Source organism: Corticium candelabrum, chromosome 18 (assembly GCF_963422355.1).
Source record: "Corticium candelabrum chromosome 18, ooCorCand1.1, whole genome shotgun sequence".
Lineage (NCBI taxonomy): Eukaryota > Metazoa > Porifera > Homoscleromorpha > Homosclerophorida > Plakinidae > Corticium > Corticium candelabrum.
Window position 1 is genome coordinate 4,380,920 of NC_085102.1, and position 23,886 is coordinate 4,404,805.

The 23,886-nt window shown below is 41.5% G+C and overlaps 7 protein-coding genes and 3 long non-coding RNA genes across 11 annotated transcripts in view; 3 read left to right on the top strand and 7 right to left on the bottom strand.

Annotated features, from left to right (window-relative positions):
• Positions 1-6,688, bottom strand: part of LOC134193560 (uncharacterized) — a 9,742-nt gene extending 3,054 nt beyond the window's left edge. The window contains exons 1-2 of the long non-coding RNA XR_009972090.1: positions 6,036-6,688; positions 239-302 (exon numbers count right to left, since the gene is read on the bottom strand). This is a non-coding gene — a long non-coding RNA (uncharacterized LOC134193560). The remainder of the gene's footprint in view (positions 1-238; positions 303-6,035) is intronic.
• Positions 1-6,743, top strand: part of LOC134193561 (uncharacterized) — a 7,741-nt gene extending 998 nt beyond the window's left edge. The window contains exon 3 of the long non-coding RNA XR_009972091.1: positions 6,673-6,743. This is a non-coding gene — a long non-coding RNA (uncharacterized LOC134193561). The remainder of the gene's footprint in view (positions 1-6,672) is intronic.
• LOC134194278 (uncharacterized) lies at positions 1,349-1,976 on the bottom strand (the record flags this gene model as incomplete). The annotated part of the gene is made up of 1 exon (XM_062663204.1): positions 1,349-1,976. A coding segment is annotated over exon 1 (603 nt), but the record flags the coding sequence as incomplete, so codon positions are not given.
• LOC134193559 (uncharacterized) lies at positions 4,618-5,610 on the bottom strand. The gene is made up of 3 exons (XM_062662384.1): positions 4,997-5,610; positions 4,860-4,935; positions 4,618-4,783 (listed from the first exon to the last, which is right to left on the bottom strand). The coding sequence occupies exons 1-3, from the start codon at positions 5,281-5,283 to the stop codon at positions 4,769-4,771; spliced, it is 378 nt and encodes a 125-aa protein (XP_062518368.1). The 5' UTR covers positions 5,284-5,610; the 3' UTR covers positions 4,618-4,768.
• A 1,003-nt stretch (positions 6,744-7,746) lies between the features above and the next one.
• Positions 7,747-8,985, bottom strand: LOC134194288 (uncharacterized). Its single transcript, XM_062663213.1, has 3 exons — positions 8,485-8,985; positions 8,353-8,428; positions 7,747-8,281 (listed from the first exon to the last, which is right to left on the bottom strand). Exons 1-3 carry the CDS (start codon positions 8,721-8,723, stop codon positions 8,264-8,266), a joined length of 333 nt encoding a protein of 110 aa, XP_062519197.1. The 5' UTR covers positions 8,724-8,985; the 3' UTR covers positions 7,747-8,263.
• A 1,282-nt stretch (positions 8,986-10,267) lies between these two features.
• LOC134193932 (uncharacterized) lies at positions 10,268-12,125 on the bottom strand. Of its 2 annotated transcripts, XR_009972128.1 has the most exons (7): positions 12,047-12,061; positions 11,899-11,943; positions 11,736-11,824; positions 11,163-11,185; positions 10,727-11,096; positions 10,567-10,642; positions 10,268-10,490 (listed from the first exon to the last, which is right to left on the bottom strand). It is a non-coding gene; the product is annotated as an uncharacterized LOC134193932 (long non-coding RNA). The 2 variants fall into 2 exon arrangements; XR_009972127.1 differs by having other exon boundaries at positions 10,727-11,824; positions 12,047-12,125.
• Positions 12,126-12,154: 29 nt separating this feature from the next.
• Positions 12,155-14,025, top strand: LOC134194068 (peroxisomal membrane protein 11B-like). The gene is made up of 2 exons (XM_062662970.1): positions 12,155-12,358; positions 13,414-14,025. Exons 1-2 carry the CDS (start codon positions 12,163-12,165, stop codon positions 13,860-13,862), a joined length of 645 nt encoding a protein of 214 aa, XP_062518954.1. The 5' UTR covers positions 12,155-12,162; the 3' UTR covers positions 13,863-14,025.
• On the bottom strand, positions 13,855-21,624 carry LOC134194067 (islet cell autoantigen 1-like protein). The gene is made up of 8 exons (XM_062662969.1): positions 21,357-21,624; positions 20,992-21,064; positions 16,997-17,120; positions 16,769-16,893; positions 16,053-16,126; positions 15,909-15,994; positions 14,972-15,845; positions 13,855-14,169 (listed from the first exon to the last, which is right to left on the bottom strand). The coding sequence occupies exons 1-8, from the start codon at positions 21,567-21,569 to the stop codon at positions 14,017-14,019; spliced, it is 1,722 nt and encodes a 573-aa protein (XP_062518953.1). The 5' UTR covers positions 21,570-21,624; the 3' UTR covers positions 13,855-14,016.
• Positions 21,625-21,710: 86 nt separating this feature from the next.
• On the top strand, positions 21,711-22,592 carry LOC134193989 (ribosome biogenesis protein SLX9 homolog). The gene is made up of 3 exons (XM_062662870.1): positions 21,711-21,963; positions 22,184-22,388; positions 22,453-22,592. The coding sequence occupies exons 1-3, from the start codon at positions 21,720-21,722 to the stop codon at positions 22,562-22,564; spliced, it is 561 nt and encodes a 186-aa protein (XP_062518854.1). The 5' UTR covers positions 21,711-21,719; the 3' UTR covers positions 22,565-22,592.
• LOC134193988 (superoxide dismutase [Mn]-like) lies at positions 22,339-23,444 on the bottom strand. Its single transcript, XM_062662868.1, has one exon. The coding sequence runs from the start codon at positions 23,431-23,433 to the stop codon at positions 22,639-22,641; it is 795 nt and encodes a 264-aa protein (XP_062518852.1). The 5' UTR covers positions 23,434-23,444; the 3' UTR covers positions 22,339-22,638.
• Between the last annotated feature and the right edge of the window lie 442 nt (positions 23,445-23,886).

The following is a 23,886-nucleotide window of genomic DNA, read 5'->3' on the forward strand; positions in this document are numbered from 1 at the left end:
CATTATGTCTGAAAATGCCCGGGATGCCACTTCCGGGTATTTCTGTTCGTGTGAGTAGCAAGCACAATGAAGGTGTCTAGCACAAGGCTCAAAGCAAATGCTGCTATCATCCTGTTAGTCACAAAGTAGTAGGTCTAACTCACACACACACACACACACACACACACACACACACACACACACACACACACACACACACACACACACACACACACCACACCTTCACGTGATTACATACCTTGGTGTTCTGAATTTGCGCTTTACATAGTACACAGCCTTTCACAGGAATCCTCTGGAGTTTCCTAGTTCAATGTGAGCGTTAATAAACTTGTCAGTACTGTAACACTACAGCCACCAATATACTTTCTGATGTAGGAAATATTGAACAGATGCACAGGTAGTAACCACATATTTCAGTCTCTGGCCATCTTCATTACTGAATATTCATACCTTTAATATTATATGAGAATGAGGAACGTGTGTTGTCTCCAAACAAGGACACAAGACGAAGGCTTTTGCTGGTACAGACAGACAGAACCCAGATGCTTACTTTGTGATTAGTGTATTAGAGAAGTTGCTAATTGCAACAACAGACAAAGGGAAAGAGGAAATATATCTTGTACATCAAGTATAATCAAGAGGAGACTTGGATGGGACGGACCGTTTACTGCAACATGTCTCTAGAAGTTACAAACAATGGCTTTTCAAGACTCAATTCTAATTCTCACATTCTTTTCGTGAAAGTCATGAACAGACACTATATACTACATATATATATATATATATATATATATATATATATATATATATATATATATATATATATATATATATACTACTACTACTACTACTACTACTACTACTACTACTGAGAGAACTGGTGTATTTGAACAATCAAACGGCATCTGCTAACACACTACTACTACTACTACTTGAATAAACTACTACTACTACTACTACTACTAATAATAAAATCTCTACTACTTTTTTCAAAATACTACTACTGTATGTAAAAGCTTCCTCTATAGCAACAAGTTTCTAGGTTGTAACAACTTTGAGATAAACAGTCTTCTATAATCTACTTTCTGCTGCTTCCAGCAGAATGTTGAAGTCCCTTGAGGTTCTGTGAAGCTTGGACCTGCATCCTCGCAAACACATCACGCAGGCCCGAAGGAGTGCAAATGACAGTCGACATCTCAGCCAGTTGATAGTTGTGCTGTACTCGGTGTGGTGCTTTTCCGATAAAAGTGAGGCTAGTCTTTTCAAAAAAAATAGACGTCAGTTTACTGCATCCTCCAGTGCATGCTAAAATGATTGGCGTGAACGATGAAAGCTCCACCTTATTAATTCGTTCCTCGTATCGCCTTTTCTTCTCTTGTTCCTGCCGTTTATATAATGACGGGATCTGCACTGATTTGTAGGATGAGGCATTAGGGTTGAAGACCCTGACGTCAAAGAAAGTTCGTTGGAAGTGCCCACCCCAAAATCCACTGACAGCAATATCAAGTCTGGCATTTTCGTCAGAGGTAGTACAGCGTTTTTGAAACACCTCGCCGTTGAGAGGTTGCAGAACGGGCTCTTTGTGTACATCGTGGCAAACCTCTGTCAACAAGTTGGTAAATAAATCGCGGACCTCGTTATGGCGGATGCTGGGGTATCCTCCTGTTGGACATGACAGAGAGTGATCTACTGAGAATTTAGATCCACATGGACATATGTCTGGGAGGTTGGACGGGTGCCAACCGTATCTGAGGTACAGGGCATCCCGAAACGCAGATTTGTGCAAAGTGAATCCGTGTTGCTCTAGTGGGATTGCGGTCAGCCAGCAGGAGGCACCCTTCTCACAGGCCAATTCAACTGAACGTTTCAATTCCACAGATAGATCATTGACAGTGATTTCAGAATGAGACTTTTGTGCTAGATGTTTTTGCTGGCGAATGCTAGCTTTCATAGAATTCTGCTTGGTAGGAACGTTATCCAGGTTTGTTACTACTACTACTACTACTACTACTACTACTACTACTACTACTAGCTTTCCCACGCTAAGGCACAACGAGATCCGGAACATCACAGCTGATCTTCTAAGGGAGGTTTCTACAGATGTTACAATCGAACCTGTACTTCGTCCCTTGGATGGAGAACAGTTTGCGCATCGCACTGCCATCACAGATGATAACGCTAGGGTCGACATTTCTGCTAGAGGAGTGTGGAGGCATGGAGAACGGGCATTTTTTGATGTGAGGGTTTTCTACCCAAACGCTGCTTCCAACCGCAAACACTCTTCACTCAAATCCGCCTATGTGAGTCACGAGAATGAGAAGAAACGCGCTTACGGTGAGAGAATTCGGGAAGTTGAGCATGGGTCTTTCACTCCATTAGTGTTTACGTCATACGGAAGCACAGGCCCAGAGGCAACAACCTTCTATAAGCGAGTGGCAAGTCTGCATGCAGCCAAGTCAGGAGAGCAGTACAGTAGAATTATGCAATTAATTCGCTGTAGATTGAGTTTTGCCCTACTTCGCTCGAGTATACTGTGTATCCGTGGAACAAGATCCTCTACGTATAGACCTATCAAAGTGGACCTGCTGGGACTCATTGAAAGTGAGGCCCACCTAGATGAGTAGGTGGTGACTATAGCTTGTGATAATAGTTAAGCATACAGTGTAATGACATAAAGTAGTAACTGACTTTTAATTGTTTGTTTTGCTGCGTGCGTATATCTGTCACTTATAGTGTTGTATGTTATTTAGTTTGTTGAAATGTATACTACTACTACTACTACTACTACTACTACTACTACTGAGAACTGGTGTATTTGAACAATCAAACGGCATCTGCTAACACACTACTACTACTACTACTTGAATAAACTACTACTACTACTACTACTAATAATAATAAAATCTCTACTACTTTTTTCAAAATACTACTACTGTATGTAAAAGCTTCCTCTATAGCAACAAGTTTCTAGGTTGTAACAACTTTGAGATAAACAGTCTTCTATAATCTACTTTCTGCTGCTTCCAGCAGAATGTTGAAGTCCCTTGAGGTTCTGTGAAGCTTGGACCTGCATCCTCGCAAACACATCACGCAGGCCCGAAGGAGTGCAAATGACAGTCGACATCTCAGCCAGTTGATAGTTGTGCTGTACTCGGTGTGGTGCTTTTCCGATAAAAGTGAGGCTAGTCTTTTCAAAAAAAATAGACGTCAGTTTACTGCATCCTCCAGTGCATGCTAAAATGATTGGCGTGAACGATGAAAGCTCCACGTTATTAATTCGTTCCTCGTATCGCCTTTTCTTCTCTTGTTCCTGCCGTTTATATAATGACGGCACTACTACTACTACTACTACTACTACTACGAGTCATTCGTATGGATGGAACAAGAGAAGACAACGCCAGTTATGTTTTCAAACAATTCCGGATGTCTGGACAAATTGATGGATTTTTATTCTAGATGTTCTTACGGTTAGACTTGGAGTAATGAGAGAGTCGCCATCTGCGTTTAATGGTAGAGAGGTGCTAAAGTCTGTTCTAGGCTAGAGCATGTCATCATTGGGAGTGGCCTCAGAAACTCAACCACACCCCTGAAGTACCTGATGCAATGTTGTGGAACGTTGGAAATCATTTATAGTGTCCAATAAAGGTTAAGTCTATGTACTGCACCTGACCACCACACTTTCTTTGATTTAAAAAGATGCCCAAGGGTTGCTCCATTGGTGGCTTCAAGAAATTGTTTATGTAGATATCGATTAGAGGTAGAGCTGAGCTGTATTACCCTAGCACACACCTGACTTTAGAGACCAATAATTGTAATAACAACAAACTCCTAGAGTCTCACTTACTCTACTTTGTGAGTCCAATTAGGTAATGTTGATTGACTTCTATCTCAATAGGTTTGAATTCCAATGCCATGTTCATATTTCCTCTCTAATGCTTCTAGCTATGAGTTCTGTAGAATGGCACCCCATCAGTTTCAGTACTGATGCTGGAACAGAATGTACGTTGGTAACATGGCACATTCACTAACAGGTAAATGGTTCCACTTTCTAGACTTGAGAGAGTGTACACCAACTACAAAAAATTCTCACACTACACACTTTCACTGACTAGCACTCCAACCTGAAAGCGGAAATGGCAATTAATTCTCAATTTCCACAGTAAATAGGTCAATGCAAATGGAGAGTCATCAATGAGACTCCAGTGACTTTTTTTGTAGTTTTGCGTCACCATGCCCTACAATGGGCCTATCCAACAGCACATGGGCATAACTATAGTTGTGATCCAGCAGCTCCAATGCTAGAGGCAAGTGTAGTGTCTTTGCTCATGAGAATGCAAACAACAGAACTACCTAGGAAGCCAGACTATCGCAGAACCATGTGGTTTTCCGCATTCTCTCATGACATCTGATAACGCCTCGCCCCCACAGTTATTTGTGATTTTTGCCGAAACTGTGTCTGAAAACAGGCAAATAGAATGACACGCTCCAGAAGGAATCAATGGATAGTATAGTATAGAACGCTGAAACTAATAAAACGGTTTTAGTTGTGGAAACGTGATGCCAAGCAAAATGCCCCACAACACCGAGCAGATATCAAGCCTACACAATACACATGCAGTAGAGCGACAGTGTGGGACCTACCCCAACTGTCTTTGCAGTACTTTTACAAAACCAATGCCAATACATTCAATTAATTGCAACCTACTAACTAACAAAAGTACCGTCAGCGCACTACTATAAGGTGCCTTTCTCTCAGTCGAGTCGCCGCCTAGTCGTTACAGCACTGTCACACACAAAAGAAAGAAATAGTGGAATGGCTAGTCACTTGTAGAAGCTGCTGAGAAATGAAGCTAGCTTACCGCAATCAACCAGCATATTATCCACGGAGGGAAGAAGAGACAAATGCAGAAGTGCATGCAGTGATTGGTGGAACGCCTAGCATATAAAGATACGCATGGGTCAACACGGTGCCATACGATCCTGATCAGTATCTTACCTAGTCACCACCGTCGTTGTGTGGGTTGCTGGAGCCGCCTGAGCCACTACAACCGTTGTATTAGACTGTTGCTGTTGCGGCATGGGAGGAGGATAGCCTTGTGGAGGATAACCTTGCGGAGGATAGCCCTGTGGAGGATATCCTTGTGGAGGATAACCTTGCGGAGGATAGCCTTGTGGAGGATAACCTTGTGGAGGGTACCCCTGTGGAGGATAGCCTTGAGAACCATCATGATAGCCTGGTGGAGTGTACTCTGGTGGCTTTTGAGGAGAAGGGTAGTCAGCCATAGCCTTGCAAGAAACCGCAACGAGCTCTGCACTCTCAATTGTAGCGCGTACGCTACCGTAAAATATCTGCGTATAAGGCGTGTACCGGAATACACGTCACTAAATGGCTGCGCCTATGGGTAAAATCGGCAAGTGAAACTTACTCCAAAATTCAACGTAAGCTCATTCCGCAAGTTAGAGTCATGGCTCTGGTTAGACCCATTCATCAAGTCAAAGCTGCAGTTGACAAACCCTTTCTAGATTATTAGCTCGTTTGCATTATTCGCTAGCTTGTAGGGCGTCGAAAAACAAGCACGCACAGGAAGACGTCGACTCACTTCCGTGCATATACTACTGTATATGATGCGCATTGGAAAACGTACTGTCTACACCCTACGCGTTAATTTTAGTTGATCCTGATTCATGACTGTCGACAACTGACCGTTGTGAGTTGCAACAGCCTAGAAGACTGTTCCAGTGTTGAAGTGATTACCGAACATTGACAGCTGAGGGGCCATTCTAAGACGAAAAATAGAGAAGCTACATGAGTACGTGTACAGTACTGTATGTATTTCGAAAGCTCTTGTTTCCGTTTAGTCACTATGTCGACCTTGTTCACAGGATATTAAGTTAATTAAAGAGGAGTGAGAAGCTGAATATGAGATGAAGGTGATGTTTAGTTACTAAGTCAATAGCGCTTATCCTATAATGCTACTAAAAGTGAGACTAAAACTTGAGACTCTAATGGACAATTTGCAATTTCTTCATGATACCTGTACCTTCTTGAAAGTTAGAACTGGTATACAACTGACTCCCTTCTCCCGGCCTCTCACTTTCAACATGTCTTCTGTCCAGTTTTAGTTCCCAGATTCTGTATTCTCCATTTGAATGAGGATCACATGTCCAGCTTCCCTCCCGGCGCCACGTTCTCGTCCGGGGTCCACTTACCTCTTCCACATCTGCTCTTCCACGTACTGTACGCTGCTTCATCATAGCATCACGACCATCTGAGTGATCAACACTTTGGAATTGTCAGACGACCGGAAGCAATATGGGTCTTCCATCAGAACTGCCGGACTCTTGTCTTTGATCTTTGTTGGTGGAGCTCATGCACCTTACAAGACGCTTAGATAGTTGTCGACACTATTTGGCCGATCAAAGGCTTTATTTGCTTGCATTACTGCCCTGTATTCGTACGTTAGAAAGATGGGTCAACCGTGTAAGATACGCGGTCCACTAAGTGGTTGTGCGGGTCTCACCGGGTAAGTTAGTAATAGCCATCCATGATTCCATATATTTGATAATATCCATGTACTTTATAACAGACGAGATAAAACACCATCAACTGTGCTGGCAAATAACATCCGAAACTCTACAAGGCGTTGACTAATTCTATTATTTCTTTTCCAGAATCCATGCAGATTTCTACTGAAGTTCACTCTGCGAGAATCGCGCGCAACGTCAGCAACTTACTCAGAACCATATACTCTTACGGTCACAATCACCGTGTACCGTGTATCGCTTGTGACCGTTTACTGTGTAACGGTTGTGACCGTGTAACACTAGTGACCGTGCACTGTGTTGTGACTGTGTACCGCTTGTAAGTGTAACGCTTGTAACCGGGTACAGTGTAACACTTGTGACTGTGTACAGTGTAACACTAGTGACCGTGCACTGTGTTGTGACTCTGTACCGCTTGTAAGTGTAACGCTTGTAACCGTGTACAGTGTAACCCTTGTGACCGTGTACAGTGTAACACTTGTGACCGTGTACAGTGTAACGCTTGTGACCGTGTACAGTGTAACACTTATGACCGTGTACAGTGTAACACTACTGACCGTGCACTGTGTTGTGACTGTGTAACGCTTGTGACCGTGTACAGTGTAACACTTGTGACCGTGTACAGTGTAACACTTGTGATCGTGTACAGTGTAACACTTGTGACTGTGTACAGTGTAACGCTTGCGACTGTGTACAGTGTAACACTAGTGACCGTGCACTGTGTTGTGACTGTGTACCGCTTGTAAGTGTAACGCTTGTAACCGTGTACAGTGTAACGCTTGTGACCGTGTACAGTGTAACACTTGTGACCGTGTACAGTGTAACGCTTGTGACCGTGTACAGTGTAACACTTATGACCGTGTACAGTGTAACACTACTGACCGTGCACTGTGTTGTGACTGTGTAACGCTTGTGACCGTGTACAGTGTAACACTTGTGACCGTGTACAGTGTAACACTTGTGATCGTGTACAGTGTAACACTTGTGACTGTGTACAGTGTAACGCTTGCGACTGTGTACAGTGTAACACTAGTGACCGTGCACTGTGTTGTGACTGTGTACCGCTTGTAAGTGTAACGCTTGTAACTGTGTACAGTGTAACGCTTGTGACCGTGTACAGTGTAACACTTGTGACTGTGTACAGTGTAACGCTTGTGACCGTGTACACTGTAACACTTGTGACGCTGCGACCATGTGTTTTAATCTCACTCATCTCACCAGTGTTGTAATCCCTGCTAACAGTTTCTATGCATCAACCCACGCGCGCGCACTCCGCGCACATGCACATTAACCCAAGTCTTTATGATACACAACACGTGTAAAGCGTGACCGTGTGTATTAATTAATTAAATAATTTAATTTCACCGCATATACATGCAATACAAGTTTATATTACGCCCATTCAACTGACTGCCAACCAGAGAGACAACGAAAAAGTGCGACTATAAGTGATTTCCATCCGAAACTCAGACAACTCTCAGAGCCCATAATTTCCGATCACGTGACGACAACATTCTAAAAGAATTCCGCGAGTACGTACAGCCGGTGTCCGTGAACCGACATTTCTACTGCTTTTCTTGACATTCTGTAATCCAGCAATAACGCACGAGAGACACACACAACACACCTAGACTACAAGCTACACGTTTCCATTTAACTTTAACGCATACACGTGTCAGTGTTCACCGTCTCCCTAGTTGCAAGCGTCTAGGCCGGTCATCTAATGGTCAGTGATGCACTGTGGGAGAAAAACATTTTGTAGCTAGCTAGCTAGCTATCCACCTAGACGGAGCATCTTATCATACTTACCACTATGATCCAGACAATTATCCAGGGAAAGAACAAGAGTGTAATACAGCAATGTAAGCAGTGATTAGGACCACGCCTAGAACAAGTGTGTAGAGCAACCAGACGGTACACCCACTCTACATCAGTTCCTACCTGTCCACAATGACGGTCGTGTTATTGGCCGCAGGCGCCTGGGGAGCCATGACGACCGTTGTGTTAGACTGTTGCTGCATGGCAGGTGCAGCAGGAGGAGGGTAGCCTTGTGGTGGGTAGCCCTGTGGTGGGTAGCCCTGTGGCGGGTAGCCTTGTGGCGGGTAGCCTTGTGGCGGACCACCTTCGGGTACATAGCCCGGCTGGTTCGGATAACCTGGTTGGGTCGGAAAGGCAGCCATCTTTGTAGTCACAAATCTTCTGCACGGTAACGAGCGAGTTGAGTAAAAGGCCACAGATACGTGATACTACACCCAACAGTCTCGACGTCTAGATGAGCTGAACAGCAAGCAGTACTTGCAGTGCTCTGTCGAAAGTAACACCTAAAGTGCGTACACTAACACGAGGCCTACTGTGTTGACAGAGGCAAACGTTGCTGCCAGGTAACTATCATTTTGTAAAATTTAGTGACGTCTTTATCTATACACGCCTAAACGCCTCCAAATTATGTTCCCTCTCATTTACAGTACTGCACTAGTTTTACGGTATCCGTAAGAGCCTCGCGTTGAACACATCGCAACGGAATTTTCTGACCGTCTACTGAAACGTCGCGCCCTGGCTAGACAATACGTATTACTTGAAAACCTGTCATGGAAATAAAAAACATGCAAACTTCCTAGTAATTTAGATTACGTATCTAAGCCTGCCAGATAGCTGTCGTTTCGCGCGATCATGATCAAGACAACTGAAATGTATGCACTCAGTTCCGTTCTAACGACAGTGCTATGGCATATTTGTCGACCTATAAATTGATATCGGCAAACACTGACTATCAACAGTGTTAGATACAGCACAGTGTAGTAAAGGATTGATCATACTGTAGTACTGGACGTGAATAGTTGACTGTAGGTGGCATTCAACTCCTGAAGGTGTTTCTTGGTTGTCAAGTACACACAATCCTTGTGTGTGTGTGTGTGTGTGTGACCCGGATTGCTATGCTCGGCAACCATGTTACATGCACCTTTCTGCTACATTGGAATGTTGCCACTGTGTGGTGTTAGGTTCCATAATAATGATGTACCTGACGTTTACTGTCCGTCTCTTGGTCCGTCTGTCTATCCGTCCATATGGGCACTACTGTAACCCTAGCGCATGTGCGTCTCGGATAATTGGAATGCAGCACATGCGCTCATTGTTAGCGTGTCAGTCGATGTGATCGACAATCCCACCATACGTGCCAGTCAATAGGTCCAGCCTCCTTCTCGCGTTCACTCTTAATTAATTCCTTGGTGCTGACTGGTGGACGAACGCACACTAAAAGAGTTGCGTTTAGATCGTTAATTAACGTTAATGAGATCGTTAATTAACGTTAATGACTGGCACGTGAGATTGTCGACATCTGATAGCTATTCGATACCTCTAAGTTAAGTACCCTGACGTCGTCGTCTTGGTCTATATCTTTCTCTAGATATTCACCCAACAGTCCAAATACAACGTCAATTTACCGCTGCCTGTTGTTGCATATTTTCTGTTAGGGTTAGCTATGGTAGCCGATTGTTTTGTGGTCGATTGGAAGCATCACATTACAAGAGTGGGAAGACCCTAGCGGAGATCCACTAGAGGACAAAGGTTCCAGCTTAGCTAGAGAAGCAACATTGTTACAGGGTAACGTCCTCAGCTGTGCTCCTGTATAAACAGCTCTATAGCGTACAAGCCTGCGAATGCTAGGATGTAGAAGACTTCTCCCATCGCAGCTGCTACCGTACGTCGATCAAACCAAACTCAATCCAATTATATGGGTAGTAATTATTTGGGTAGCTCAAACCATCGAATCAAGCATTGCAAGGTACAAACACACAAACAGTGCTACCCGTTAGGGCTAGAGAAACGCGCGCTCAGCAAACACTAACAAAACATGTACAGCATGAAGTTATTGTACTGGAGTGTCCGTCCAAGGTCTCAACGACTCTGCAAGTACATCGAGCAGCCATCTAGTTGTCTGTGAGGCACTATCATACAAGAAACACAGTCGAGTAGCTACTCAATGCGCTGCAGGCCTAAATGGGCGGATCCCTTGACGCTTACCACAATGATCCAAACGATAATCCACGGAAAGAAGAAAAGAGTAATGCAGAAATGAAGACAGTGATTGGGACCACGTCTATTCACAGAATTGAAACGTTCACAACCAGAACCACAACCCAAAAGCCTGTTTCCCGCCTACACGAGTAGCTAGCCAGCCTACCTGTCCACAACGACGGTGGTGTGATGCGCGGGAGCTGATGGAGCCGCCACAACGACGACGTTCGATTGCTGCTGCATGGTTGCTACTCGGTATTCTCAACAAGATTGACCACTCCTGCTCTCAACGACTTGCAATCGTCCGGGGAATTTATCCAAGAATGTCACAAGATACGATTTGTCTCGTGAGGTCGTTGCATTGAGGAAGTGGGGGAGGACAGCCTATCTCTAGCTAGTGTGGATCGATGGACAAACGTTTTCATGAGATTCCTTGTGTACAATCATCTATTCGTGAACACAAGACTTCGCAAACTGCTCTAGCAAGCAGGAATGATGAAGTAAATAGACTCCGGAAAACGTAGGGTTCACTGTCGCTATGGAAACGAAACGGTAAACGGTAATGCTTGAGTGCAGGTTCTGTATACGTACATAATGCTCACCCTCGGGTTTTCTAAAGTCCATCCTGTACCAGATTAGCAATTAAGTGTTGTCCCAAAATTTCAGACGTCTAACTTACCATTTACTTTATTTTATTTATTTATTTAATTTATTTTATTTATTTGTTTATTTTATATATATATATATATATATATATATATATATATATATATATATATATTTTATTCTATTTTATTTATTTATTTTATTTATTTTATTTATTTATTTTATTTTTGATTTTATTCATTTATTTTTTTTTTATTTATTTTATTTTATTTATTTATTTTATTTATTTGTTGTATTTATTTATTTTATTTATTTATTTATTTTATTAATTTCATTTTTTTATATTTTATATTACCAAACTATCTACTCATACTCAGTTAGTCAGTGGGATATCATATATTCCAAAACATCTTGCGTAAACATAATTGCCAAATATTAGACAAACAAAATTCATACAATTTCAAATGCGTGGTCTATACAAATTCGCCAAAATTCAATATTTTCAGTAAAAATAGTCAACTAATTAAATAACTTGAATAGAAATATAACAACACTTTCACGTAACCAACCTTTCATTTGATATTTTCTCTATCCCGTTTTTCTCCCGTTTAACAGTCGTGACGTCACACCACATCACACGTCATGACACGTGTCGCGCCTGACACAATGAATGAAACGGTTCATCACAAACGGCCATTCACAGACTAAAGCACGCACATCGCCGTGTCTTACCCGTAACGTCTCGACAAAATTCGCAACACAAGACGTGCTGTTGACCTGCAAGAAGAAACAGTCGCCGATGAATGAAACCGCATTTTTGTTAACAACCCAAGAACTAAATTATTTGTACATAAAATCATGTACAGCATTTACCACTAACCAATAATAATCATAGCCCAGTGTACAGTGTACAGAAGACAACCGCAACGCGAACCAATTGCCGCGTAGAATTCCCGGATAATAAATTAGGATCCATCCGGGACTTAAACCTGCCAAATGACGGATACTCAGTTGGACGCTGTTCGTCGCGTTTTGCGCTTCTTGCAGCATACTGCCGGGAGGGACAAGCTGTATCGGACGGCGCAGTACGGAAGCCGTTTAATTTTGAGAGCTTGGAAGGGGAGACCGAATGCTCCACAATTTCTCGCAATCCTCAATACTCTGGAATCCCATCTCAGTCTATCGCGCAAGCGTAAGAACACTGCAATAAAGAGAGTTTGTATGGTAGTTGAAATTTTTGTCTTGTAAGGAAGACAGTGTCACAGACTGACAGACAACAGACAGACAAACAAAATCAGACACCAGTTGACAAACAGACGGACTAGTAAACAGCCAACAGACAGACAAATTGACAGACAACAGCAGACAAACAAAGAGACAAAACAGAGACAACAAATTGAAGAACAAATTGAAGGACAAATTGACAGACAACAGACCAATTGACAGACAGCAGACAGACAAACAAAAAGACAAAACAGACAAACGACAAATTGACAGACAACAGACAAACAAACAAAAGGCAAACAGACAAACAACAAATTGAAGGACAAATTGACAGACAACAGACAGACAAATTGACAGACAAGAGACAGACAAACAAACAAACTGACAACAGACAAACAGAAAACGACAAATTGACAGACAACAGACAAACAAACAAAAGACAAACAGACAAACAACAAATTGCAGGACAAATTGACAGACAACAGACAGACAACAGACAAACAAACAAAAAGACAAACAACAAATTGACAGACAACAGACAAACAAACGAAAGACAAACAGACAACAAATTGAAGGACAACTTGACAGACAACAGACAGACAAATTGACAGACAACAGACAGACAACAAATTGAAGGAAAATTGATAAACAACAGACAGACAAACAGACAACAAATTGAAGGACAAATTGACAGACGACAGACAGACAAATTGAGACAAATTGACAGACAACAGACAAACAACAAATTGAAGGAGAAATTGACAGATAATTGACAGACAACAGACAGACAAACAGACACACAAGCAGACAGACTAACAGTCAACGGACAGACAAACAGACAGACAACAAATTGAAAGACGTACTAAAACACACACAACAAACAGACTAACAAACATACCAACAAGCAATCACAACAGACAGACCAACAGAGAGTCAACAGACAGACAAAGAGACGCTACACCAAAGGCTCAACATGTGCATACTCTTGAAAACTCCAACTCAACTTACAATGCCACTCCTCAGTGTTCAGGTTATTCTCATCGATCGACTTTCTCATCAACGCTCTCGACAGCCTGAAAGAACGAGAACCCGTAGTCCGATATCTCACATTCTCTGCCATGATCTGCAAGGCTATCTGGCTTCTCATCGATCACATCCTCTGGTTGAGCAAAGCCAACCTCATCAACTTCGAAACAACACGATGGACAAAACGATCAAACTGGATATGGTTGTTCGGCATCCTGTTTCTCATCGTTCGAGACGTCTACAACATTCGAGTCAGGAAACTCACAAAGAGGAGCAACTACCGGGCATTGGTGAGGAACGTGTGTGACATGATGCTGCCTGTAGGCAACTTGGGTATCGTTCGATGTCACGACAGTGGGACAGCTGGTCTTTTTGGGATCATCTCGTCCCTCATTGGGGCGTATGATATTTGGCTCAAAGTCGAAGCGAAAAACAAAATCGAATGATGACGTCATAAACTGATCAACAAATAGTTTCATAAATTGATCGACTAAACTAGTTGATATAAACCAAAGCCCATGATCATGTCCATGTTGATGAGCTGCATAAACTCAATATCGTTATTTCTACTTTTTATATAATTGATATCAATAAATTTTGTTAACACTCTTTGTTGTCGTCTTTCGTATTGGTGGCACCCGTGTTGCCCTCCAAGAGGTCCGGGTTGTCCAACGGATCGAGATGAGAGAAAACGTTTAACCACGACGAAAGCGAGGCCTTCGATTTTGCTCTGGCCGCTCGCTGTGCCTGCAACTAATCAAAGTGTAATCACCATAGTTCATGCAGGCACAGGGAAATTACAGGTAATTAAAAAAATTATTATAATAAAATATAATAATAAAATAATTACAATAAATAAATTAATTAATAATTAATAGTTGACTTCTTGGCTTACTTGTCAATAAATACAACAATTGCAAGTAATTAATTTCACAACTTTTTAAAAATTAATTAACTAATTAATTAATAATAGTTGACTTCTTGGCTTACCTATAAACCACAGTAATACAACAATTGCAAATAATAAATTTAACAAATTTTAATTAATTAATTAATTAATTACTAATAATTAATAGTTGACTTCTCGACACTTGCCAGTAAAAACAATTACAAATCATTAATTTCAAATTTTTGATAATTAATTAACTATTTATTTATTGATAGTTGACTTCTCAGCTTACTTGCCTATCAACCACACTAATACAACAATTGCAATAACTAATTTTTTAATTTTAATAGTTAATTAATTATTAATATTTATTTATTTACTAATAATTAATAGCTGACTTCTCGGCTTACTTGCCAGTAAATACAACAATTGCAAATAATTAACTTTTTTAATTTTCATAATTAATTAATAATAATTAATTAATTCTTAATATTTAATTAGTTATTTATTAATAATTAATAGCCGACTTCTCAGCTTACTTGCCAGTAAACACAACAATTGCAAATAATTAATTTCAAATTTTAATCATTAATTAATTATTTATTAATTACTTATTGACTTCTCAGCTTACTTGCCTATTAACCAAAAATAATACAAATCACTGACCTTTCCTGCTTCTGTGCACTCCGACTCAGAAACGGGAATCTCATCTGTTCCATCTTCCTTCGCTTCGGGGTCAAGACACGGCGTAAAATCCAAGCCAGACAACTCGCTTGGATCAAAATCGAGCAAATCGGATGGCAAAATGACATCATTCTGAGACAAAGTTGCTAAGAAATCGCTGTCCGTCAGTGACTGTGCACACGATGATGTCTGCAGTGCAGCCAGACTTTCTGCCAGTTTTGTGAACTCGTCATCGAGTTCGTTGTCTTCGTCCTCGGGCTCTAACAAAGGAAGAGGGCTCGGCTCTCGTTCCAGCAACTGAGCCAGCAACGGATCAAAAAAATCGTCACTCGTGTGTTCATCGTCTTCCTCCTCCTCGTCGTGTGCTGCTCGGTGCTCCCGCATCTCTAGCATAGCAACCGGCATATCCATGAGAGGCAGTGAACCAACGTTGCTCTGGAATTCTTGCCATTCGATTCCATCATTGCTAATCGCTGTCTCGTTCGCTTCGTCTTCGGTCTGACTCACATCCGGTGATACATGCTTCAATACATCACCCACAGTTAACTTACTCGATGCCTCCGTTTCACTCTCAACAATCGGTCTATTACTCTGCTCGCTTCGTGATACAAAATCAGTTAACAGACTCGAATCGTCGACACGCTGTGGTCGTTCTATGTCTTTGTGGTCACACGGAGTGGCTTCGTTTAGCTTCTCCTGTTGCTCCTCCAGTACGTCCTTCGCCAGTCGATATTGATGCTGCTGATGGGATCGAGACCATTTGAGTAACTCCTTAAAATTGCGTTGGTTGTCACTCGAAACTTGGTGGACAGCAGTGTAGTATGGTTGAAGAGTGTTAGACAACAAACTATAATAGCTATCGTGCACGTATGACGTCATATACACACATGACTGTAGCTCTGGTTGATATCAATCTTACCTTGCTCCGAGTATCTCTATCTTCTCGGACACGTCCAGCTTCAGTCGGTCAAACTCTTTCTTTGATTCTTTCACCATAGTCTGTGCCTAAACGACAACCGAATCAAATACACCATAGAGATGGTTCATTGTGACCACTCGTCACTTCTCTGTATTTCGTCAATTGTTTATGATCTTCGGGGTCAAGCTGTTTCGATGCATTTCGAAGCCACAACAAGCCTAGACAAGCAATAATCTATGGATTAAAAATAAATTAAGATTTAAATAAATTTATTAAAAATGGATTGAAATAATTGAAATCAATTTTAAAATATTTATTAAAATTGATTAAAAATAAATAAATTAAATAAAATAAAATAAATTAAAATGGATTAAAATGGATTAAAATAAATAAATAATTATATCAAAATAAATTTAATAGATTTAAATAAATTTATTGAAATGGATTAATAATAAAAAAGTAAATAAATTAAATTTAAAAAATTAAAATAAATAAATAAAAAATAAATATAAATAAACAAAAGATAATAAATAAATAAATAAAATTTATTAAAATAAAATCTAATATTAATGAATGAATGAACGATATATTTCTGTCACACCTAAAAGGTACAGTTCCCTCTTGGGGCAAACATAAAAATAACTAAGACATAAAACATACAGCTAACAGACTACAAAATACACCAGCTACAATAGACAGCACAAACTATTATAATAGATAGACACCACCTATTGCGTGGGTGTCAAATCAAATTTAATATTTTTGTTATTAATTAATTATATATAAATAACTAATTAATTATATATTATAATTTTTCTGAGGTCAAGTGTTTGTTCACTACAGAAGAAAGTACTGCCGACCTGCTCGGTAGTCTCTTCTCAGCTTTTCCATCTGTTTAGTAGTTCTGGTCATGTCACCAATGGCGCGTTCGTGAAACGTGTTCAACTCGTCCTCAAGCCTCACAAGGGGGGCATCACAGCGAAACCTATTAATTACAATCACCAAGTATGTAAGACACTGACTGATGTGGGTTGGTTGAGAATATGTCGATGAGAGAAAACGAAAAGAAATGATAAAAATGGACAAACCTGCTGTCGGCTTCTTTTTCAAGACCGTCTCCTATTACGGTCATTGACGATCCGGCTCGCGTTGGATCGTTGGTGGCTTGTGATCGTAAGTAGTCAGCAAGCTCTTGTTCACGATCTGACAGCTCTGAAGCATAGGATATCAAATAAAATAAAATTGACAAACACACAGACGGACACACAAAGAGATATTGCTGTTTATAATGCAACCGACTTTAACGTTGAGCTCGACATTTCCTTAGCCCACCCATGGAGCACCGACATAATTTCAGTCGCAGCTACAACTGATGGATCTGCTGCTTCAAAAAGGGAGGGAAAGAAGAGAGAGAAGTACAGCAGAGAGACTCACACTAGTGGGGGTTCTCCATGCCTAATTCCACTGGTGTTTGAGCATTATGGCCGCTGGGGAAATGCAGGAGAAAAGTTTCTCCATCAAATCTCTCTGCGATCACGAGATGATGACGGCAAGGTGAACTCCAGCGAGTTCAAGACTTATTGGAGACGATTAATGTCCATTACTTTACAGCGGTGTAACAGTATGGTTTTGGCGAAGAAGATTGACAGAATAGTGTGTAGAAATGACTCCGTAGCTGGTTTTTACAGTTACCAGAGTGTACGTTAAGCTTTCATTTCATGACCCTTTGGGTCATTTTTCTTGGACTCATAGATAGTGATTTAGCGTTGACTGTAATAGCGTTGATGTTTACCAATAGATGTTTTTGACAGACAGACAGACAGACAGACAGACACAGACAGACAGACACACAGACAGACAGAGACAGACAGACAGACAGACACAAAGAGATAGACAGACAGACAGACAGACAGACAAACAGACAGACAGACAGACAGACAGACAGACAGACAAACACACACAGACAGACACACAGACAGATGTTAGCAGTTAATTTTAGAGTAGGGCCTGCGGGTTTGCTTGTTTGTTTTACAGTTTAGTGTGAGTGTACTAGTTTCAATGTATGAAATATATGTACAGTCAAACCTCCCTTATCCGGACACTTCAGGACCGGTAGCTGTCCGGATATTAGAATTGTCCGTAACTGAGAATTCTATTGCGTGCCTCGTCGATCTTCTCAAACTGCGGCTCCTTTACAACTCGACGCTTCTTTGCAATGTCTGGAATTTCACTACCTGACACATGGCGTGAAATCTTGTCTCTGCTTTTCCAGATGTCAGCCAACGTTGACTTCGGAATGTTATAATGCTGAGAGACTAGTCGAAATGATTGCCCCTTTTCCAATTCACTAATTAACTCCAACTTCTTCTCTAGAGTAATAACTGACTGTTTCCGTGATTGCTTGGATGTCATAGAGCACGTGTTGGTCACTGCGCATGCGTTCGGTTTTAGCTCAGTGTCCGGTATACGGAGGTGTCCGTAAGTGAGAGGTCCGGATAAGGGAGGTTTGACTGTACTATGACAGACAGACAGACAGACAGACAGACAGACAGACAGGCAAACAGACAGACAGAAGCAGCGTGGAAACTACTGTATCTGATTCCCCGTATGCTATTATCTGTCATGCCAAGAAGTGGTCGAACAACATTGAAATTGATCAAGGATCGATATCAGAAATTCCTGGATTATTGTAGAAAGATCTTCTTCAATTGCAAAGCCAGGTCACTAAGTCAAGCTTGGAGAATAAATAATCAAAGAAGATGCAGCCAAGAGGGCAGTCCTGAGGCTCATTAGGTGTAGCAAAATCTCCAGAGCGGCATGTCTTTTGACAAGTCATGGGATGGCGCCTGCCTCAAAAGAAACCTTAGACAAATTGGAGGCAAAACATCCTGTTCTAGGTAAACAAGTGGAAACACCCCTAGCTAGCTCTGAAAAGCCAATCAACCTCTCTAGAGTGCATTTTTCAACACCATTCGAAAGTTACCCAAGGGATCAAGTCCTGGTACATCAGGCTGGCTCTAAGAGCATCTGAAAGAGATGTTGTCTAATCAGTGCACGTCTAATGGTAGTATGAGGTTTGCTCATCCATAGCTACATGATCCCTTCCACCTCCTGTTGCTCTGCTGATGTCATCAGCAAAACTGCTAGCTCTGAGAAAACCAAATGGAGATGTTCGACCAGTTGCAATCGAGGAAGCTTGGAGACGCCTTAGTGCAAGAGTGATCTGTGTCATGAAAAGAACAAGTTTCAAGAGTTTTCTGTCCAATACAACACGGTGTTGCCACAGAGGGCGGGGCAAAACTTTTGATACAACATATTCAACTATTGTTGTCTTCGCACAATGACTGGATTGTTATCAAGTCTGACCTAAAAACTACCTTCAATTCGGTAGAGCGAGGGAATATGCTCAACCAAGTCCGTGGCTCATTCCCAGATATATACAATCACGCAACTCAAATGTACAGTTGAGTGAGTCCTCTAGTATATTTGTATGGTAAAGAGGCTGTCATTATCAATTCACAAGGTGTTCATCAAGGAGGTCTCTTAGGCCCAGCACTCTTCTCTATGGCCATTCATTCGCACTTGTCTTTCCTCCAAAACCAACATTTTGGCCATTGGGGTGAACAAGCTGGCAAAGAGTGCAAGGGATGAAGAAGGAAGACGAAATGAGACCGACTTTAAGACCAAGTGGCGATCAATCATTTCAGTGACTTTACAACGTTGCAATGCAAAAGTCGTCTCAAACAAACTCATTAGCATAGCGAGATTAGAACGTCGAAATGTAGTTTGAGCAGTGTGATTTGTATGCTCCAAGACCGTAACGCTCATGATGTAAACGTTTGATGTAAATGGAAAATACAGTATATGTATTGAGACAGACAGACAGACAGACAGACATTAGAATGGATGTCTTGTGATAGAACACATTCCTGAACATTTTTGTATTAATTAAGCAATTTATTGCTCTAAGCAGCATTAAAGCTCATGGGTTCGTATCAGAGTCAGACAACATAACTCTGCCTCATTCCTGCTTCTCTCTTAGAAACATCAGGACTGAATTAATTCAAACAATTACTCAAAGTTTGAAAAAGCAGCACACGAATGTGTGTGTGTGTGTGTGTGTGTGTGTGTGTGTGTGTGTGTGTGTGTGTGTGTGTGTGTATGTATGTATGTATGTATATATATATATATATATATATATATATATATATATATATATATATATATATATATATATATATATATTGAACAACTAATAGCATACAGGGAAGTCCCAACTTAAAACATTATCTACTTCTGCAAGCATGCGGCTAGAAATCATTCTAGCGTTATACAGCCATAATTTTACAGACAGTTGCTCTAGCAAGTTCTTTAAAGCTTTCCAGAAAGGAACAGCTAGCACAGCACAAACTTTAGAAGATATAGATTTTAAAGTTTCTAGGCTATCTGGTGACCATAAACCAAGTGACTCCACCACCAAGGGGTCGAAAACCCTGCCTGCAGATGTCACTCTTGCATTGTGACGATCATCTTTGTCCATCTCAGCCGCTTCTGCCACTATTCCTGATGTTTCAGCAACTCGAGGGATGTATAATGGTTGCAACGTGTTTCTTATTGTGATGTCAAAGTATCCAGGACGTCCATTCAAGAAATTTGGATGGAAACATCACCTGGCCGGTATTTGGTTTCACCGGAGCTTCTCTGTTCTTTTACAACTTGTTTCGAATCAATAAGAAGCGATTGCCAAATAGTCTCACACAAAGCATTATGACGATTCAGACGATGTAGACCATGACCACATCCAACAAGGTGATCTCCATAAGGGTCAAGTGGCTGACCACACAAACATCTAATGCCGTTTGGTGGCAAAGGAAATATTGGCAGACCCAATATATCTATCTATCTATCTATCTATCTATATATATATATATATATATATAAATATATATATACAGGCAATATATTTTTGCAAATAGTATTAATACTAATCTGAGTTACGTACTACTGTTTTTAGAGCTACAACAATACAATTGTTAATTGAGTGTACAGAAAGCTGTTGATAATGCCTGCATGCAAAACTCACCTCCCAAACTTTTCTGATAGTACGAACATATCCAGCTCAACTTTTGACAAGTTGATCGTACACATTGGGCATTCTATACACACAAGATGAAAGTAACACACACACACACACACACACACACACACACACACACACACACACACACACACACAGTGACACACACACACACACACACACACACACACACACACACACACACACACACACACACACAGTGACACACACACACACACACACACACACACACACACACACACACACACACACACACACACACACACCACACACACACACACACACACACACACACACACACACACACACACACACACACACACCACACCACACACGCACCACCTCCTTACAGCAAGTCTGGAATCGACATCAGCGTCTCCGTCCACTACAAACTGATCCTGTCGCTTCCCAATCTTCTCGATTATCGACTGTTTAGTCTTGAAGTACGTCTTTTTGACTTTCGCTCTCAAAGTTCGTTTCGCAGGCTGCGAATCTCTATACTGATGTTCTATACTATCATCCACTTCACTGGCGACGGGCACATAACCATACAAACCACTCATGTTCCGCAGTAACAGTTAAAAAAAATACAGAAAGGAAGTTATCTAGCGAGACATAACGTCGTACCCGGATGTGAGCTATCGTAACCCGGATAATTGTAACCTGGATGTACATAACCCGGATGCCTATAGTATAACCCGGATATTCAGATTATGGGTAAATTGCGTCGTTCTCGAACTAAACGACACATTTCGTCTGTGAGGCCAGAGAAATCAGAGATATCGGATACAAATACAAAGAGCTATGCTCCTATTCCGGAGGAATTTATGTCTAAAGCAGCTGTAGTTCGTCTTGTTGACCAGACAGCAGACTCTAGTGGTAGAGATCACGATGGAGGGGATAGGTCCCTCAGTAAGAAAGAGAGACAGAAGATAAGACGCGAAAAATGGCTTAAAAGTGTGTGTGTGTGTGTGTGTGTGTGTGTGTGTGTGTGTGTGTGTGTGTGTGTGTGTGTGTGCACGTGCAAGTGGAGTGTGTGCACGTGCAAGGGGTGTGTGTGGTGTGTGTGCACATGCAAGTGGCGTGTGTCACTTGACTGTCTGCAGTCTGGCCATCCACCCATCAAACTCGTCTACACATATGGCATCACATTTCAAAGCAAAAAATGTCGTTCTAGAAATCGATGCAACACAAGCACAGAACAAGCCCAAGCATCATCACACTCCCGTCATCGTCGGAGACCTCGAACCTCTAAAATCAGCTCTCACAGAACTGGAACACGTATCACACAACACACCCAAAAAGGCACGCAAACCACGAGCCACAGACGAATTCTCGCCGAGCAAAAAATCGTTAACAAGAAAACACAGACAACGTGTCTTGTAAGTTATACATATACATCTGGATGTCTCTAATTCATTGTCACCGGTCTATCTCTACACACAGAAAAAGCGAAGTCGAACGATTCCATAAAGTATTACAAGACAAAGCGTTCAAGGAGGATCCAATTGAGGCAATAACACAGCATATCCAGTATACTGTCAAACAGACAACTTAGTGCGGTCACGTAGTCACATGACTAGGAATTTCATATACTCGTGTATCAGTATCACAATACATTGACGTATGCATCTACAGTTCGTCTTTCTCGATGTTTGTTGCATCGTCCCATAGTGACAGTATCGCCGCGACCTTATTCCAGTCGACGACGTTCCACCAGTCTGATATATACCCTGCACGCTTATTCTGATGCTTCAAGTAGTACGCATGCTCCCAGACATCCAATACGAGAATCGGCTTGAAATTGTACGCGACGGGAAACAACTGATTGGGTAACTCCATGACTTGGAGGTGATCGGATGGCATCAGCACCAGCCACACGTACCCCGAACCGAAGAAACTCAATGCACTCTTGTTAAATTCATCCTTCATCTTCTCGAAACTTTCAAATCTTTGGTTGATCATTTCGGCAACTCGACCATTCGGGATGCGAGTCGCTTGTTTGTTACTTAATGGACTAAGGCATGCCCAGTAAAAGGCATGATTCACGAATCCACCAGCGTGGTTCAGCAAGTCGTGTGCAAACTGTTTGGGTATCTCCATGTGTCTCTGCAGGATGTCTCCTATTGGATAGTCAAGCAGCTCCTTTTCAACTTCCTCTGTTTCGCTCCACGCTTGTAGGATTTCGTTCATCTTGCGGGTGTAGGCGGCGTGGTGTCCCATATGATGCACCTTTACTGTTTCTGTGTCGATGTGCGGCTCTAGAGCGTCGTAATCGAAGTCAAGACGTGGGACCTCGTAGAGGGACCCGTCGAGCGGTGGAGCAATTTTTAGCATCTTGTGAAGGCTCTGAGGTATGTGAAACGTCGGCTTCATTGTAGAGCTCAAGTTTAAAAGGAAAAGCAACAGAAATAGAGAAGAATACATTGCAAAGAAAATTTTTAACCTTGGAATACCAATCAAAACGCGCGTTTAAGGTCACGTGACAATAAGTATGTAAGTACATTGTATTATATAGCTATATTGTAATTTTAATAATCAAGTTAATAAATATTTTGCTAAGCATCCTCGCTCGTGCACTTTTCCGATTGCTAGAGCAGCCACAAAACTTTTTAGAGATCATTACTAGGCATGATGGAGCACCACAGAAAAGCCCCGGATATGAGTAGTCACGTGTCCAAGTAGCATTTTGGAAGCAATATGTAAAATATGAACTATACTCTACTGTAGATTAGACGCTAGACGTCTGGGACAACTGACAAGTAAAAAGACTTGTATGTGATATCGATAGTTACACTAATAGATATCGATTTATTGAGCGATACCGCATACGGGTTACGGTACCAACACTCTCTGTACATTAACGTTTGCCGACAGCAT